The sequence below is a fragment of the Oreochromis niloticus genome, linkage group LG14, assembly GCF_001858045.2.
Source record: "Oreochromis niloticus isolate F11D_XX linkage group LG14, O_niloticus_UMD_NMBU, whole genome shotgun sequence".
Lineage (NCBI taxonomy): Eukaryota > Metazoa > Chordata > Actinopteri > Cichliformes > Cichlidae > Oreochromis > Oreochromis niloticus.
In genome coordinates, this window is record NC_031979.2 from 32726952 (window position 1) to 32744663 (window position 17712).

General features: G+C 36.2%; 1 protein-coding gene across 8 annotated transcripts in view; it reads left to right on the plus strand.

Moving 5' to 3' along the window:
* nectin1b (nectin cell adhesion molecule 1b) overlaps positions 1-17456 on the plus strand; it is a 151141-nt gene extending 133685 nt beyond the window's left edge. For 4 of the 8 annotated variants that reach the window (XM_005455082.4, XM_005455086.4, XM_005455083.4 and 1 more), the window contains one exon: positions 14533-17456. In XM_005455082.4, coding sequence (XP_005455139.1) covers positions 14533-14772 — 240 coding nt within the window. In that variant the 3' untranslated portion in view covers positions 14773-17456. Of the gene's footprint in view, positions 1-1755; positions 3052-14532 lie in introns of those variants that run through there. The other 4 variants (XM_005455084.4, XM_005455088.4, XM_019367723.2 and 1 more) reach the window with 2 other exon arrangements.
* Positions 17457-17712: the final 256 nt, after the last annotated feature.

Here is a 17712-nt window from a genome sequence, read left to right on the forward strand (position 1 = left end):
TTCAAAACACTATTTGTGAAAGACATGCATTGACTGCTGAGCGTCGAGTGTTACTAATGATGATTCTCTAGGGGCAAAACACTATCTGCCAATTTTGAATGCAATGTGGCTGTAATTTTCCCCCTGATTGCACTCCGGTCATGACAAATACTCTCGATATTTAAATATCCAGTGAGTGCAGAGTGTGAGCGGCGGGGAAATATGCAATAGTGGAGAGATTGCAAAGTAGATTTAAATTATTTACAGGAGATTCTGTAAAAGCTTCAGTCATTTCTACGTAATCTTTTCTCAGATGGAATTAAAGTACATTGATGCAACACGTATCATTTCATTCCATTTCTCGTTCACAAGTCTTTACCACGCAGCTTTAGATGTGGCAGGTGCATTTGTGCTTTGCATTTACTTAACCATGACTCTCAATTTTACTCCACTGATTTCATTACAGCAAACATTTTGTTTGCTGGTTGTACAATCAGTTCAGAGACACTTTGAACCCTGTTGTTCTGTTTTTAAAAACTTACATTTTATTTCATCATCATTGCCTATCTGAGCTCTGTTTAGATTGTGTATTTTATTAAAATAAGGAAAATCAAATAAATCCATTTTCACTTTTCCTACATAAGATACATTTTTAAAGGGGGCAAGAGATACTATGTTGGTTTTCTACAGTTTTTGGCTATTTTCAATTGATAAATGATAAATGAAATCACCTTTTTTCAGTTTTTATAAATTTTGAGTTTTATTAATGGAGAAAGACGTGTTTTTGTTTTTTTTATTGGATTTGGATAAAGAGCGCTCAAAGCTGTCATTGTCATTTATTGATCACCCCATTAAGGTCATTTGCTCAATCATCCACTTGGCCAATTCCTCATCGGGTCAGTCATTGGATTTGTTTTTTGTGCTCAGTGGTTGAATTCTAGTTGAATGAAGGTCTTTGTTTATGTTTACATGCACACTGAAATACCAGCACAGTGGAAGCCACACAAGCGTCTCCATTAACTCGCTTCTGGGCTTTGCAAGTATCTCCATGTGCCACAGGGTAACCATGGTTGCCGACGTAAATAGTTAATTCAGACTGTGATCGGGATACATTTATTAGTTTCATTGTAGTCTGAAGGATTACATGGACATGTGTTCAGTATAATCCAAGCATTAGAGCTGCGCATGCCCGCAGTGGGTTTGGCTTGTTTTGTGTTTGTTTCAGTTGGAATCCAGTTTTCATGGCTATCAAATGTACATGATTTCCTGGATATACATAGATGAGCTATACACACATAATCTTAAGAGAAAAAATGGCAGCTGGACCAAAGTATGTTCCTGTTGCACATGCCAACATTTTATGGATAAATATGGAAAAATAATAGAATAATGGTATGTGCATAGTAAACAAAGATTAAGTTTTTTTTCCATCTCTAATTTTTAATTTATTAAATAACAATTTCCCCACTGTTGTGATTTTTTGTTCAACGACTCCATCTTCTCGCTGGCTCGTCATAATAATTTTCACCTTTCACGTTTTCTTTTTCCCCCATGCGCACACATTTTTCTTTGTCTTCCTCTCTAACACTGCTGCTCACACACTCAAAATGTCCCCACGACCATTCAACCTTCAGTCATCAATTTTCTCATCTGTCTGCCTTTCACTTGCTCTCTCCCACTTTCTCTTTCTCTCTCTCGTCAGCTTTCTATCTTTTTCACACTCTCGTTTTTTTGGCTGCCTCACTCCTCACACACTTTCGCCTCTCTTGTCTCCAGAACTCTGGCCACAAGGACTGTGATGTCCAGTATGCGGAGCTGGATACTGCAGCTTTGGCCTCCTCTCCAAGCCCACGAAGCTCTGCTCACACTGGCCCTGGGGATCTTGTCGAGTATGCAACCATCCAGCCTAGCTCACACTAGCGCATGCCATTATAGGCCTTTCCCCTCAGACTTTGGCCTCAAGGTATACAGACCAATGCACCCCATCCCTTCGTTCATACCCTTTTCACATGCACTGACCTTCCTTTATATGCTCCACATGGTTCCCTTGTCTACCTTCCTCTTCAGCCTTGGTCATCTTTTGATATCCCCCATGTTGCTCTTCAGAAAGTTTGATTGAAGCAGAGTGATTTTTAGGGTGTTATTTAACACAACAGCACTCGAGCAGAGACGTGTGGTACAGAAAGCACATTGTAGTGAGAGAATATAAGATCCGCCACACCAGTGCTCTATAATTTTCAGAAAATGTCATGCAAAATATGGCTCGCTGGCAAAGACAAAACAATTTTTAACTCCTTTTCTTCATGTTTTCTTGATGCTCCTTTTAGTCTCTTTATGCATGAAGTCTGATTCCAGAGAAATCTGTAGAGCATTCCTGTCAATAATGTGTGAGAATTAGCAGCATGACTATTCTGCATGAAAAACATTTGGGATTTTGAACATCTCTGGTCTTATAAAAACAAAATGAAATAGTTCTTTAGTGTGTTTTTATGTCACTTTTTTGACTTAATGGGAAAATAATGTAAAATATTGAAGATATGATATGTAAAATACTTTTCTGAGCAGTTGCGCACACGCCAAAGGTGGTTGTCAAGTGATTATGACACACTTGACAGCCCTGATTGGTAGCAGAGGAAACATGCTCTCATCTACAAGACTCTGCTCTGATGTCTGATCTGTACCCAAGTCAAGACAGCTGGGAGAAATCCTTCCATCACATGCAAACAGTCATCTACACCACTTGAAATACTCGTTATACACATACAGGAAAGTGGGACAGGGGCACAAATCGCTGTGCTGCTAAACTGGTTAGACTGGTTTCTGTGTGTTTCTGCAAGTTGTTGTTCAGCCAAGCCAGGAGGCTTCAAGGTTAAAGGCATGAAGAGAAGTAGTGCAAAGTGTGTGTTCATAAAACACTGTTGCAGAATTTAGTTGTGTTTTTTTTTTTTTCAAATTTTAGCTAAATGAGCTAAATGTAGATATAAAATGCATTACTGCGTTACAAGCTTTGAGAAATCACATCTTAAAATGAATGTTTTGCATTAGTTAACAAAGCTGGAACGAGAATCTTTATGTGATAACAGAAGCACCATTATTACTACTTGTTGCCCTAAACTGCAATTTCAGATTTACTATTGAAGTAATTTGCAGGTGTGACATCTCTAGAGAGCAAAAAATTTAAAGCTACATTAGGTATTCACTCACTGGCAGCCCCAGATGGTATCAGGAGATACTGTTTGAATTTTGAGCAGCTAAGTAGCCAGAAATCACAGGACGTGATGTCCGTAAATAACAAACACTTTCCTCAACCCAGACGCTCTGTGATGTCTTACACTAAAACAAACAAAAGACGACAATAAACAGAGGAGTCTAGCTTGTTGCCAGGAGACAAGAAGCTGGGCTCATCTACTTAGTTCTAATTATTTGCCTCTTGATGACCCAATGTGACAACAAGGGTAAATTAGAATGTGTGCCATCAATAAATAGACCTACACATAACAGTTCAGTTAAACTAAAAGTTCTGTTGTGGAAGAGTTTGTCTGTCAGTTATTCAACTCATCAACACAATAATAAAACAAAGAACAACACAGAGAAAATATGCTTCAGTTTGACAATTCAGATGGAACACATTCATTTTTTTTGAATGTAGAGTAAACTAGCCTGTCCCTGCAAATGCAGAGCAAACGTTGCATTGCAGAGTGACAACAATTTTACTATAAAATGTTTTTATGTATTTATTTAAATTTCCTAATTTATTCCATAATGTCATCATACATGTACAATGACAATAAAATGCTACTCTGTTCTATTCATTTCTAAATTATCCATTGGACTGTGCCATATTCTTAAGCTATGGTGCTTTTGGGGGGGGTTTGCTAGTAAAACAAGAAAAAGAACAATTATAACAAACTTGAAAGTCAGTATTTGCGATCACCACCTTTATCCTTCAACACAGGCTGAATGAACTTATACAAGTTTTCTTGTCATTTTTTTAATTAGTCTTCAGGAATAGTTCTCCAGGGTTTATGAAGGGATTTCCAATGTATTCTTCATTGGATGCTGACCAGTTTTGGCTCCGTTCTCTGTCAAGATGATCCCAGACCGATTCAAAAATGTTGAGGTCTGGGCACTGTGTTTCACTCTGTGCCCAGACCTCTGTGTTTCTCTCCAGGCATCATTTTATTTCACTAGTACTGTATGCTAAAAAAATAAACCCATTACTCTTTCCAGATGGCTTTGCATGGTAGGTAAAAATCTGATGGAGCCCATAATTCCATCAATTTCTCCAACACCACTCACTGAAATTCAGCCAAAGCCCTGACAGAGCTTCCACTGTATTTTAAAGATTTCAGCAGATACTACAAGTACTGTCCATCAGCTATAGATAGTTCTGAAGGCCTGACACTTATTCTTTTGTGCCCCACTTGTCCAGTTTCCTCGCATTTTATAAGGACACACTGTACATCAGGCGAAGACATGCCAAATTTCCAGCTAGTAACGCTTTAGCAATCACCTTGTTGGTGCAAAAATTGTGTTTATGTTTTTGTGCATACTTTTTATATTTGTGCATTTTTTTTATTCAACTGAAGAAATGGAAAACAATGTTTTTGCAGAATGCTTATGATGAGTTACTTATTTATAGTTAAGTAAGTTGTTTGTAATGTATTGACACAAAATGGGTTCATCCTTTGAGTAAGGTGCCATTTTTATACTGACATTTTCATAGGTCAGTTCTAGGTGGCAAAAAAACAAACAAAAACAAGGACTGGACTGAAAATGAGAGAAAAAGCAGCTAATGTCCTATCCTTCAAAGCAAGGCATAAAGAAATGATGATGGCACTTTTGCACAGTGTTGTATTTAAACGTATTATTAGTTTTTTCTAACTTACACTGTTTAGACAAAGTCTGAAGAAAGGACTATAGTGATATTTCCATATTTCTACACAGGGAGCTCAAACTTGTTCAAACCTGTCCTGAGTGAGTGCAGAGATGGCCAGAGATGTAACAAAAAAGATTGGACTTGCATTACGCATTTTATATTAGCAAAAGAGAGAGAGAGAGAGAGAAACGACAAAGGATTACTTCAGGCAAGCATTCATGCAATGCAGCACAGCCCAACAGAGACTGGAGAGTGACAGCAATAAACTACCAATAAAGTCGGTGCCTACAAGTGAATGTCAGGTGGGGGCAAGGCTAATAAAAAGCTACATAACAAGCAGCCAGTAGAGTAGTAGTAGCAACTGTTTGTAAATTACCAGACAACTAGTCTAGCAGAAGCATCAGTAGCACTGACAGTTTAAATGCACCTTATTATTGCAAGGGTGCACTGAATGTACTGAGAAATGGTCTCATGTATTTTGTGTAGTGTAGTAAGATTTTAAGCCTAAGAACTATTTGCATAAGAGAAAAGAAACATAGTCTATTTAGTGTAGATACTGGTAAATATTTAAATATGGATTAAAACCAGTTGAAATTTTAAAAAAGAAGCATTATTGTTTTTTGTTACCAAATAGACAATATATCAATAAAATGTGCTACTGCACCATCCTGAGATTAAGGCTAAATAAATTACAGATTTCAATATTCTTGCATACAGTACCCCAGCTTTGATGTCGAGCCAAGTCTTTACTAACACCCAAGACTTATCTTTGCTATTAAACCTTTGGCAGCTGCATGCTGGAGGAACTCGTCCAAAAAATATCCACAGTTAAATACAATTATTTCTGGTTTTGGGTTCACAAAATCTTCATCACACTCACATCCTGTAAGTGAAAGATGTAAAGAGTGTATTAGTTTTATGGTAGAAAGAAAGAAAGAAAGAAAGAAAGAAAGAAAGAAAGAAAGAAAGAAAGAAAGAAAGAAAGAAGTCTTGTGTCAAAGTATCATAACTTTTAAAAATATTGTGGTCAGTGGTATCCCTCTGCCTCCTAGTAGATGTAGTTTTCAGTAGATATAGTATCAAAATCCTAGATAACATCTTAGTTGAATGATAGCATTCACAAGAGTTTCAGAAAACCTGACCTATGACCTTTGATCTTTTCCACTGTGCAAAGTGACAACGGAGTGACGTCTTTTATAAGTCATTTTGGACATACATTTTGGTCCACTGAAGGGGTTGTTTTGTAATGCCACGTCTTTTTTTTTTTCTACATCTGCTGAACGTCTAGTGTTGAGATCTGTAGGACCTCCGTGTACTGGCTACTAATAGTCCAAATGTGTTTGTTGTGGACATGTTTTCAATGCCAGACTCATTTTAGACCTTGTTTTAATGCTGCTTATATAGTCTTTGTAGGCCCATGTTTTATGTACCGAAACAATTATGTGTGAAGGAATGCAGAGTGATCAGCAGACGTCTCCAAGATGGCGCGGGCTCTTGACACTAAAAAAAGTGAGCTGCTGCAAGGTGGATTTGGAGCAGAAATGTCCCGAGTTTCTCAAAGGCAGTTTGCAAAATGTGTGTGTCGACAAAGACTGTCGAGCAGATAATCCAGTTCATACACACTTGCACAATCTTCTCGTACATTCCATCACAACTTCTCTCAGTCTTGCTACTGATCACAACCACATTTACTTCCTCTTAGAAAGGTCTTCACAATACAACAGGATACTTGTAAAAATTAACCAAATATAATGCAAATGCTCTTTTAAACTTGTTAAACATATCATATTCCTTTTAAAAGGAAGTCTAACATTTTTCTAAATATTTTAAACATTTTTATTTTATATTTTAACATGGATTTCAATGTTTTTAATATTTCAACACATTTTAATAAATGACATTTTTAAACTGGTTACAAACAAACAATTTGAATAATTGAAATAAAAGAAAGCAGTAGAAGAAAAACAGCAAAATGTAAAATAACCCCCCAAATAATACCCATATGTACTTTTTTATACATAACCCATATTCAAATGTATTATGTTGATAACAACAATATTGATATTAATCATTAATCATGTAAATTTCTTGCACCTGTCATAGACGTCCAGATGATTTCCAGAAAAATTAACTTAAATTAAGTCCAAAGTTCAAGTGTTGAGCATCATACTGACTTTAAAGTTGTTTCATGGTTGGACATCTTCTGGACTTAGTTTGGACATCGTATAGATGTCCCAAATTGGTCATGGACCAACGGACCCAATGTAGACATGATCTGCACATCTATCTGACGCCCACTGTTTAGTGGGTTAGGTCGAGGTCACTGAGACTCTGACTCACCCTTGATTTTTAGTGGACACACTGAGGGTATCATTTTGAAAACCCTGGGTGTCTTTCTTCTCGAGTTATTGCATTCACAAGATTTTCATAAAACTTCAAAACTTAGACCCTTACCGCCTGCCTGCCCAGAGGGGTGATGACAACACCTCATCAGCCTTTTATGGCTGAGGGTTTAAAAACTGTTAAAACAGGTAAACCTGAATGATTAAACAAAACCGCAAAGGATTACCATTTTTAGTGTTAGAAATGTGTAATCATAATAATAACATTTTTACAAAACTAGAAGTCAACACATTTTTCCAGCACTGGGCAAAAACAGTAGATGACAGTATCTGAAAACTGGTATCTGATGGAAACAGATTATTGGATCTGTTCAACATTCACATTCCACAGTTCTGAGACAAAGCAGAAAAATTAATGTTTATTGATTTACTTCTTCTGTTAGTTTATGTAACACGTTCAGTCAGCAGCTCTATAACGGATGGCACACTGTTCCAACATTAACTTCTCTGGGGAAATGCCTGTTGACATTCCCTGTTTGTAATAAGCCTTGTCTGGGCTGGCTCCAGTCACGGGGTTACACCATTCAATAAAATCTGTGCTTGCTGAGCCAGAGACTCAACCACTAGTTTATATCCAGGGTGACAACATTATCATTTCATTTTCTGCCTGTGCAGTTCACCTTTGGCCTGTGATTTAGAAGTAATCAGTGAAATAAATCAGCGAACTGTTAATCACAGCCTGATTGTATTTTTCTAGCATCCGCTGGCTTTGACAGAGCTATTACATTATCAGATGTGAAAACTTATTTGTACCATCATTCTCCAAGGTTATGTTATCTACTCTTTATATACCCGTACTTAAAATGACTTCAAGGTGAATCAGATTTCATTTAGATTAGCTTTCATTTTTTAAGTATGCACAGGTGATGGTTCTTTTTGTGCGCTTTTGCTTTACATTTAAACAAAGTTAGAAGAAAATCCTAAAGCTTCTTTTTTCTTTTCTTTAATCTGACTTTACTATGAGTATAATCCAATTACAGAGTAAAATAATTTAAATGTCTTTTGAAGTTTTACATTTCAAATGCTTTTTGAATTTTATCCAGATCCTCCAAAACACTGTGAAACTGGTAACACAATTAGCCTTTTATATTGTTTTCATACTGTTTGTTTGAACGGAACCATACTGTCAAAGTTATTGATGCTCCTTTTTAAAAATATCCACTTAATTTGACCTTTTGTGTTTGTTGATGTAGTTTATGTTTATTAGGTTTAGATAGAATAGGGCATCTTATGCGCTTGCTGTTGTCTTCTTGTTCTTCTTTCTGGCCTTAGCTGTCTGGATACTGATGCTAGATAAAACCAGCGCTGGTAGGCAGGCTGTGGTTGTTTTTCTTTTTTTCCTCAAGTGGAATAAAATGATACTGGAAGTTTAAGTGAGCTCCACAAAACCATAAATATCAGCTATATTACTGTGTTGAATTACGGACTTTTGACAAATCTTTTATTTTGGAGTGAACATGGCCTGAAGCACAGATGCTGAGCAACATGGGAATAAATCAAACCACAAGGGTCAATAAATCCAATTACTCTTCAATTAAATGCTGGAACGAGTAAGATGTGTAATTTGTGAAACCATGGATCAATGGTGACTGATGGTGCAATGTGCAGCGCTCTCCGAAACAAAGCATGTCGACTTTTAATGTGAAACATCTCCAAGAAATGTCTTTATTTTTTATTTATAAGAAGGAAAACATACACATTCTACTTCAAGCCTACTTTAAGGTTGTAATGTTCAGTGTAACACTTTTTATATCCAGCAAATGGAGCTTTTTAGAAGGAAACGCACTGCGCTATACTATTCATGTGTACTATAAAATGGAAGATGAATATCCTATATAAATAGCAGGATGAGGTTTTTAACAAAAAATAATAACAAAATTGAACACTTATTATATTGTCTGCCAACAAGGTTGTGCTATCAAAATAAATTCACCCAGCCAGTGCAATTCAAGGTACATTTATTAACTACAAACTGTAATAAAAACGTCAAATTAAGTCACAGATGGTTTAGTGAAGATAAAATTAATCATGGTGGCCTGAAATAAGGGACAATAGTACAATCTCAGTTCATGATCAGATCTAGTGAAGGGAAAGCTACATTTAACTGCAGATGGACTATCTCTGTGTCATCAAATGTTCAATCTGCTTCTGCTCACATGACAGAAAGAAAGAAGAGCATTGGTATGTTGAAGGTTTTCAGTTGTCCTCTGTCATCTATATTAAGCTTAAATGCATTTTCAGTGTTTGAGAACAACCTTGTTTCATTTATAGACTTTCTGTGTCTATGTGTGACCCTTATCGCTGCCTTAATAATGTATACAGACTTAAGACTTAAGCAACAAATGCACAACAGTTAAATTACCAAAGAGATATAATTTAAATAAACACATTGTGTCTCAACTCACTGTTAACTTATTCTATATTAATACTGAGATATATTTTTTCATAACATTTACAACTATTACCTATAAGCTGTACATCTAAATTTTGAGCTGTACACTCAAAAGTTTCTGGTTAATGTATTTAAGATATATTTTTTTAAAAACCCAGTGACGTTATTGAAATATTGAGTTCCTCCAATATTATTTTATTATTAATTGTTTAACCATTGCTAAAAGTCAAAATTTTTTAGAGTGGTTTAAAGGAATTGTGTGCTCATTTATGATATATGGAAACTATAGGGAAGTATAGTAATTAAAAATAAAGAATAATCTAAGCTAATGTTAAGTGTGAGCTTATTAAATATCTTGTTAGTGAACGTTTAATTGTAATGTTCAGGATCACATTTTTCAGACAGGACTCAGTCAGCTTTATTTTTTCATTTCTTGTGGGCAGTAAATACCTCGAGTAATGGCCATTCCTTATTTAAACACACTTTGATTGGGGAAATAACACTGATAAGTAGGCTGATAAAAATGTCTTGTCTTGTACTCCTTTAAATCTTAATTCCAAAAAAGTCTTTTCCATAAATGACCTTTGCATTTAATTTCCCTTCAAAAATAATTACACAGCTTCAGATAGGCAATTGTCCTAAATCATCAAAACTCCTGGGCTCACTGCCCAGCAGTTTAATGGAACTCTGGAATTTGTTAGCTACAGAAAAGATGCTTTCAAACTGGCCTCTGTTCAGAGTCACCATTAAGTTAAAAAAAAAAAAAATAGCATGAATTTAACAAAAAAAAGTGTGTGTCTGTGTGTGTCTGTTTTACTGTTGCCACCAGTTTGATTTAATCTTGAGTCAGTGTTTAACATTCATGTCTTGATTTCCTTGTATTCCACAATAAGTCTGATCATTTGTAATATTTGAAATCTTTGGTTAGGTCTGTTGTGTGATTTTCATTGTTTTGTTTTGTGCTTTAAGTTCTTCATCCTAGCTTCCCTTGTGTTTTTATCATTTTAGTGTTTTCATGTCACTGTGTTTTGTTGAATCCTCTTGTCAATTAATGTTGTACTTTAATAGTCAGTTGTCTCTTTTGTCTTGCTTTGAGTTTCCCTGATTACCTTATGCGTATAAAAAGTCCGGTCCAGTTGGATTTGATGTTCTGTTTGCTGCCTTTAATAAAGGTTCGATTTTTGTTGGTATCCTGCATTTGAGTCATTTAATCTACAAACTGCAGTGATATTTTAAAATTCAAAATACAAGCATCAAAGCCTGGCTCTTCCAATGTTCTGCTAATTAAATAGTCTTTTTTTATAATTGAACACCAATTCTAGAATGTCTGGAACAGAGACAAAAAAAAGTCTGATTTATCGTAGCAAGAGTGCATTTTGTTTTTTGTTTTTTTGCACGTTTGGAACTTTGTGTCTTCCAAAGACATGCAGAGGTTTAATGATGATTCTAAATTGGCTGAAGGTGTGGACATAAGAGTGAATGGCTGTCTCTTTGTGTTAGCCCTGAGATAGACTGGTGACCTGTGCAGCGCGTACGCCTGATGACAGGTGCAGACCAAGCATGAAGCATGAATTTGTGGATGGATAATGCAGCTCAAACAAAAACAGGGAAAAAAGACTGCCTGGGTGGAGTTTTTCTTCTTTTTTTTAAATATATGGAGGTGCAAAAACAATTTTACAGGGTGTTTGCTGTGACACATTTTTAACTGACACATATTTAAATAAATAAATAGCTAAATTAAGACAATTAATACAATAATAAAATACATACCACAATGTTTTCCACCCATCATCCATCCTTCCATCCATTCTCATCCACTTATGTTTCCATTTTTAATTTGTTACATTTTGATTTAATTTACTTAATCTTTTTGTTGGTCATACTTTAAATGTACAAAATAACCAGATTAGTAGTTTCCAGTTGTTATCTGCATGCTAACTTAATATTCTTTGTAAGAAAGAATGTCAAATTACTGCATGGTATATAACTCTTCTCTGAGCTCTTTTCTGAGCCCCCCGCCCCCCCTGTACTTCTCAAGCTTCACATGTTCCATCTTCCTGATGTTGCTGTAATGATCACGAATGACAGCAACATCAGGAAGAAGGAATATGTGAAGCTAGATAAGTACCAAAGGCTCAGAGAAGAGCTTGAAAAGATTTGGAGGGTGAAGGTAACACTGGTCCCAGTGGTAACCGGAGCACTAGGTACTCCCAAGCTAGGCGAGTGGCTCCAGCAGATCCCAGGAACAACATCGGAGATCTCTGTCCAGAAGAGCGCAGTCCTAGGAACAGCTAAGATACTGCAGGACCCTCAAGCTCCCAGGCCTCTGGTAGAGGACCCGGGCTTGAAGGATAGACTGCCCGCATCGGCAAGAGGGGATTTTTTTCTTTTAATCAAATAATCTTTTATTTATTCAGTCCACAAACTTAGAATGTGAGAATTCATGGTTTTTACTTGTACGAGAGTGTATTTGAATTAGGCAGGGTGTATTTTTCTTCAAAGGGACAATACCTAACATTGAATCAGACTTTTTCTGCAGCAGTCTGCTAAAGTTTCAAATCTAAATCCCAAATGTCTTGAGACAAACCTTTAAGATGGAAAGACTGCTCCTCAGACTGCTGCTTTTAATTTTGCTTGACATCACCAAGGTCTTTTCTGCACACAAAAGAAATTAATAACGTGACAAAGTAGAAAGTTTTCTTAACATCTTCAGTGGTCCTTGATACTGACCTGAAACAAATAAGCTTTTCAGACGCTTCTGTCAATGTCTGCCGCATGTGTGTCAAGAGGGGTTTACTTGCATGTCTTACGCTGTGAAAAATCCAGTTCACCTTCACACAAGCTTAGTTCTCACACTGTCACCATTAACAGCTCCCCCTTGCTTTACTATTACAGCATCTTTTGTCTCTCAAAATATCATACATGTAGCAATACAGAGGTTTGAATTTTTTTTTTGTGTCATTGTGCTGGTTGCCTGCTTGTTAACAGTTCCTTGATGTGTACCTTGTGTTTTATCCATTTTACTATATTTATATTATTGTATTATTTTTGTTTATTGATTTATTCTGCTGGGCTAGCTTTTTGTGTAATGGAGTCATCCATAATTGTATACTTTGTTTTGATGAATGCAATGATTTGTAGGCAGGTTTAAGTCTGTTTCTGGTTTTGTTGCTCCACCACAATATTTACAGAGTTGGGATCATCGTTTTCGTAGATGTAGAGATGCTTGACGATTATTCGTAAGTTGCATTTTCACTATCATTCTTATCATTTTGTTTTGTTTTGCATGTCTTCTATTCACCACCTCATTTCATTTTTATTATAATCGCTTCATTTCCAAGCACATCCAAGTAATTCTTTTAAAAGCACTATTCAATTTAGAGCTGCTTAAGGTTTTCAGTGATTTCAATTTGGGAACCTTCAATTATCGTTCTTTAAAAAGCTAGAAATTTAATTTCTCAGAGTCCCCCAAAACAGTTCAGTGCTGAGGGCACTATATTCATGACTGGTAACGTTACACTGCCACTAAGGTAATTCAGTTTCTGTGATGTACTTTGGTGAGTTTATGGCTTCGTCTGTTTGTGCTACTTAAAAAAAAAAAAAAAAAAAAACAGATCTGTTGAATTGGACAGGGAGCACTCTGGGAAGGAGTGTCAACAAATGTAACAGCGAAACACAATTATGATGTTTGAAACTTGACTTCCCACCTACCAAATCACATGTTGGCGCACAATTTAATTTAGTAAAGGCATTGCTGATGGTAATGCAGAATATTCAGTGAGGTAAATCTAACCTGTCAATGTCACCCACAAGTAGGTGTATAATTGCCTTTTCTGTCGGGAAATCGCATTTATGCAGATATTAAAGTGTGAAGTACATACACAACACATTTATTCACTATCAATGATGCTTATAATGAGGATGAACCTAAAAAAAGTGCTAATTAAATTATCATTTAATACAAAATAAATACCAAAGTTGCATCTTTTCTGCCAGCTGAATTTGTTGATTCTAACTCATCGACTCCGAAGTTTGAGCCAAATTCCCAGTTCAAGCATAACAAAGTGACTGACATGCTGAGAAGGCGGACTTGCTGCTCTATCAGAGATCTTAGTGCCATTATAAGCTTTCAAGTAGCACTTAGAGCATTTCATTGTAAAGAGCAGATGAACAATCAGACCCCTCTGACAACATCATGTAACATCAGAATAATGGTTGCTTTTGTTTCATAAAAACTGACAAAAGCAGGATAGACTACAACACCAAAACACTTCATGCTGTTCTGTGTAGATATTTATTTTTAAAGAAATACTGTATAAGACAATAACAGCATAAATAATTTGTCTTGGTCTGTGAAATCAGTGGCTCACTGATTATTAACATAAATATAATTTTGTAAGTTAGAGTCAATGAGGTTTGAACCATGTTATGGAGAGTTTTTAAACTACAGACAGACTATTTTTAGATTTTGACACTGCATAATTAAATCTTGTGAAGGTGGTTGAGAAAATGTTGAGGAAAAAAACATCAAGAATAAAATTTTGAATTTAAAATGTGATAACTCTTATCTTTTCCTGTATGTGACCCTAATATTTTGCAATTGAAAGATATTTTATTTCTGTATTTTTCTACAATAAAGGATCTGCAGCTTTGTGATTCATGAATATAGGGCCCTCGGCGCAAAAAAGTTGTGTTGTGCATATGTGACATGGCGGAAGTGTGACATGGCCAAATCATTTAAAGACATAAAATGCTTGAATACTTCAAAAGACGCTGCTCTGCTGTGTATTGTACTGTATTACTGTGAAGTCGCTCAGTCAACTCTCATCAAAAACTTTGTGACCCTGCAGTATTTTCTTCTTTTTTCCATCTCCACACAGGACTCTGGGAGGCATCCAGAAGAGCCTTTGAACCCAGCTGAATATATGAGCTACCAACGTGTCTGCAACATGGAACAATTCCCCGAGTCTCAGCCTGCTCCTGCTTACCCTCCTGTTACTTTCCTGCCTCAGCACCCTTACACTCAGCACCCCTCCAACGAGCCCATGTACTCCAACACGAGCTTCCCCACCCACGGCCCTCGAGCTCCATTCACGTTCCCAAAGGAGCAATCTGTGTGACATGCCACGTAACTATTATCTCAGCGAGAGGCAACATGATAGTGCCACAAATGCTTCATGAAAAACAAAGCTCTGCTGAACAGATGTGCATCTATCCCCATCTTGCTTCTGTTTCCTCTATAGGCTTAAAACACTTGTGGGCTTCCCCCTGCCATATGAAAGCGTCCCTCAATCCCTTGTGTATTGTGTGCTGCTTGCTCCACTGAAGCTATAGGACCCCAGTTATCTCGTGATGTTAGCATCCTCGCCACCAGCTACTCTCTTCCACCACTCAATCCTTTACCCTTCACATGTGCCCACTCATCCTGTTTGCTTTTTATTGCCTCCTCACCTTTGAATATTTTGGGTTTTGCCAACTGTCTGTACAGAATATGCCACTCAAAATGTTTTCTCTATTTTTTTTTTACATTTCCCACAGTGGTAGTGACCTTTTATAGCAATGTGATTCTTTTGTTTGTATTCTGTTTGTCTGTCAATCATATGCTTGCTTCTTTGAAAGTCATATACTATAATGTATGTGTGATCAGGTGTTTACTGGTGGACTAAAAAAAATATAAGAAATGCCAATTAATTTGTAAAACTAATTATCAATCTGTAATGACATGGACTACCCCTTTAATGACGGTTAATGACTGGGTTGTTATGTGAAGAGGTGAATTGGCAGTCTTTCAGCTGGATCCTTCATTACTTTTCATAATTGCTTTGCTGTTATGAAGTTTGACTGGCTATTTTGGACTGTTAGAAGAGAATGTTATCCTCATAAGCTAAGAAGAAAAACAAAGGGCTCGAGATCCAACAGTACCTACTTTCTGCTCACTCTCCATGTCTCATTATCCTTCCCTTCAGGCTACTGTTATTTTCATTGTCATCTACCAGTAGTTGCCAAAGACATAGTTTTGCTTGGATTTTTTGTCCATTTGCTTTCATGCTAGCAATTACATTAAAATGGTCTGAAGGGAAATAAAAACATACTTGATTGGCAACTTGCTACGCTTTCCCAGTTTACATTATCCTTTTACCATATGCTGTATTATTCATATCTTTATATGAAAGTGTGTTCAGCGGTTGGTTTGAGGTTCATTACTTCATGGGTCCATCCCCAGATAGCAGATGCATTTGGGCCTAATTTGGATGACTTTTTGTCACCTAAGGCTCTACCAAGTATTGTGTAGGACAGATATGGCCCGCAAATCATGAGCCGGGCTTAGTATGGGTTATAGTAAATATCGTGCTCAAATGTCAAGACAAACCTGACCCCTGGATCACATAAAGTAAACTTGAGGTAGATTTGAGGCAGGCAGGGTCATTCCTGAATGAATGAAGTCAGTCAAGGTCAAATATGGTCCATAAAAATCTGCAAATGTGGGCCACAGTTGGACCAAATATTCTTTGGCCTCTGGGTTGTTTTCGTTCAGAGTTATCAACTAACTGGTACGGGTAAAAGGTGAAGACAATCACATGCTTGGGTTGTCCTGGAAAAAAAAAAATCATGGATAAAGTGAAAAGGCTTTTTCAAGGACAGCCCACCCACTTAACATATTTAAATATTTTTTAAATATGATTTGTACTATTATAACCTAAATAAGTTTAAATCAATCTAAGGAACCGAAGATAAAAGCTTGCTACTGTATTTTTTTAGACAATACTCAGTTATATATGATAGCACTCCACCTATTTTCATAGTCCATTTTACACTGTTACTTTCAGACCATACATAAGCTAACATGCTTGACGAGCCAATTTCAGGATACCGCCTCCTACACGCAAGTCCTCTAGACACAGAAAATTAGCATAAACTGAAAGTTCACATTTTTTGCCATGTCAGATGTACGTTTGGAAAAAAAATAAAGAAAAGAAAATACTTGTGTTTGTGATCGATGTGAAAAAAAACCCTTGAGGTGTTGAAGGTAATTTAGTGTTTACTCTTAATGGTGATGGTAAATGGAATAGAGTAAAACTTGTGAGACTTTCTCCTGTGCTCACCTTGTTGTCTTGCAATGGCTTGATATGTGTGCTAGCATTTAGTTTAAGCAGTGGTATCTGGTTTGAACCACTGAAGGAGTTTGTTATCGCTGTACCTGCTGTGAGAAAAGACACTTACACACATCTTTGTCTTTTTGTGACACATTTAGTCTTCAAGAGATCCTTCCTTTTTATTATTATTATTATTATTATTAAGATTATTATTATTATTATCATTGATAAGTACTACTACATACTATATAATATGCTAGAAATTGGGCTTTACATCTATAAAAAAAATATACATTTTTACTCTGTTCCTTTTTGATGTCCTGACAATGATTGCCATATTTGTTTTAACCTTTTGATTTGTGTTTTGTAAAACTGTAACATTTTGTTTTATTACTATTGTTTTTCTTTTTTTTTTTCTTCTTTTTTTTTTTTTTTTACAATTTACAATATTCATATACAGTAAAGGAAGCCTACATCACATTTCTTTTGACTTTCATTGCGCATTTGTGGAAGAGTAAAACCCAAATAAATATTAAGATTATAAGCTCTTTTGACTGAAATAATGAAAGAAAGTTCAACAGTTTAACCTGTTTTTGTTTTATTTGTTTTTAGGGATTTTGAGTTATGTTCGATGTAAATATTAACAATGTATCTGATGTGTGTAAAAAAAAAAAAATCATGCAATTTAACATTAAAGTTCACAAACTACACATTATTGCTGTTTATATTTTTGTTGTGTCTATTGCCAGTACAACACATTTTTTAGTGTTTTACTGTCACTTATACAACTTGGGGATGAGGGGAGGCTGCAGCCTACTGTTCTGGGGCGAGAGGCAGAGAACATACTGGACAGGTTACTGGTTTATAACAGAGACTATATCCACACAACTTTCAATATAATCACCAATTACCCTAACATGCATCTTGCTGGACTAGACTGGGTCGATGTAGGCAGAGAAAATCCAC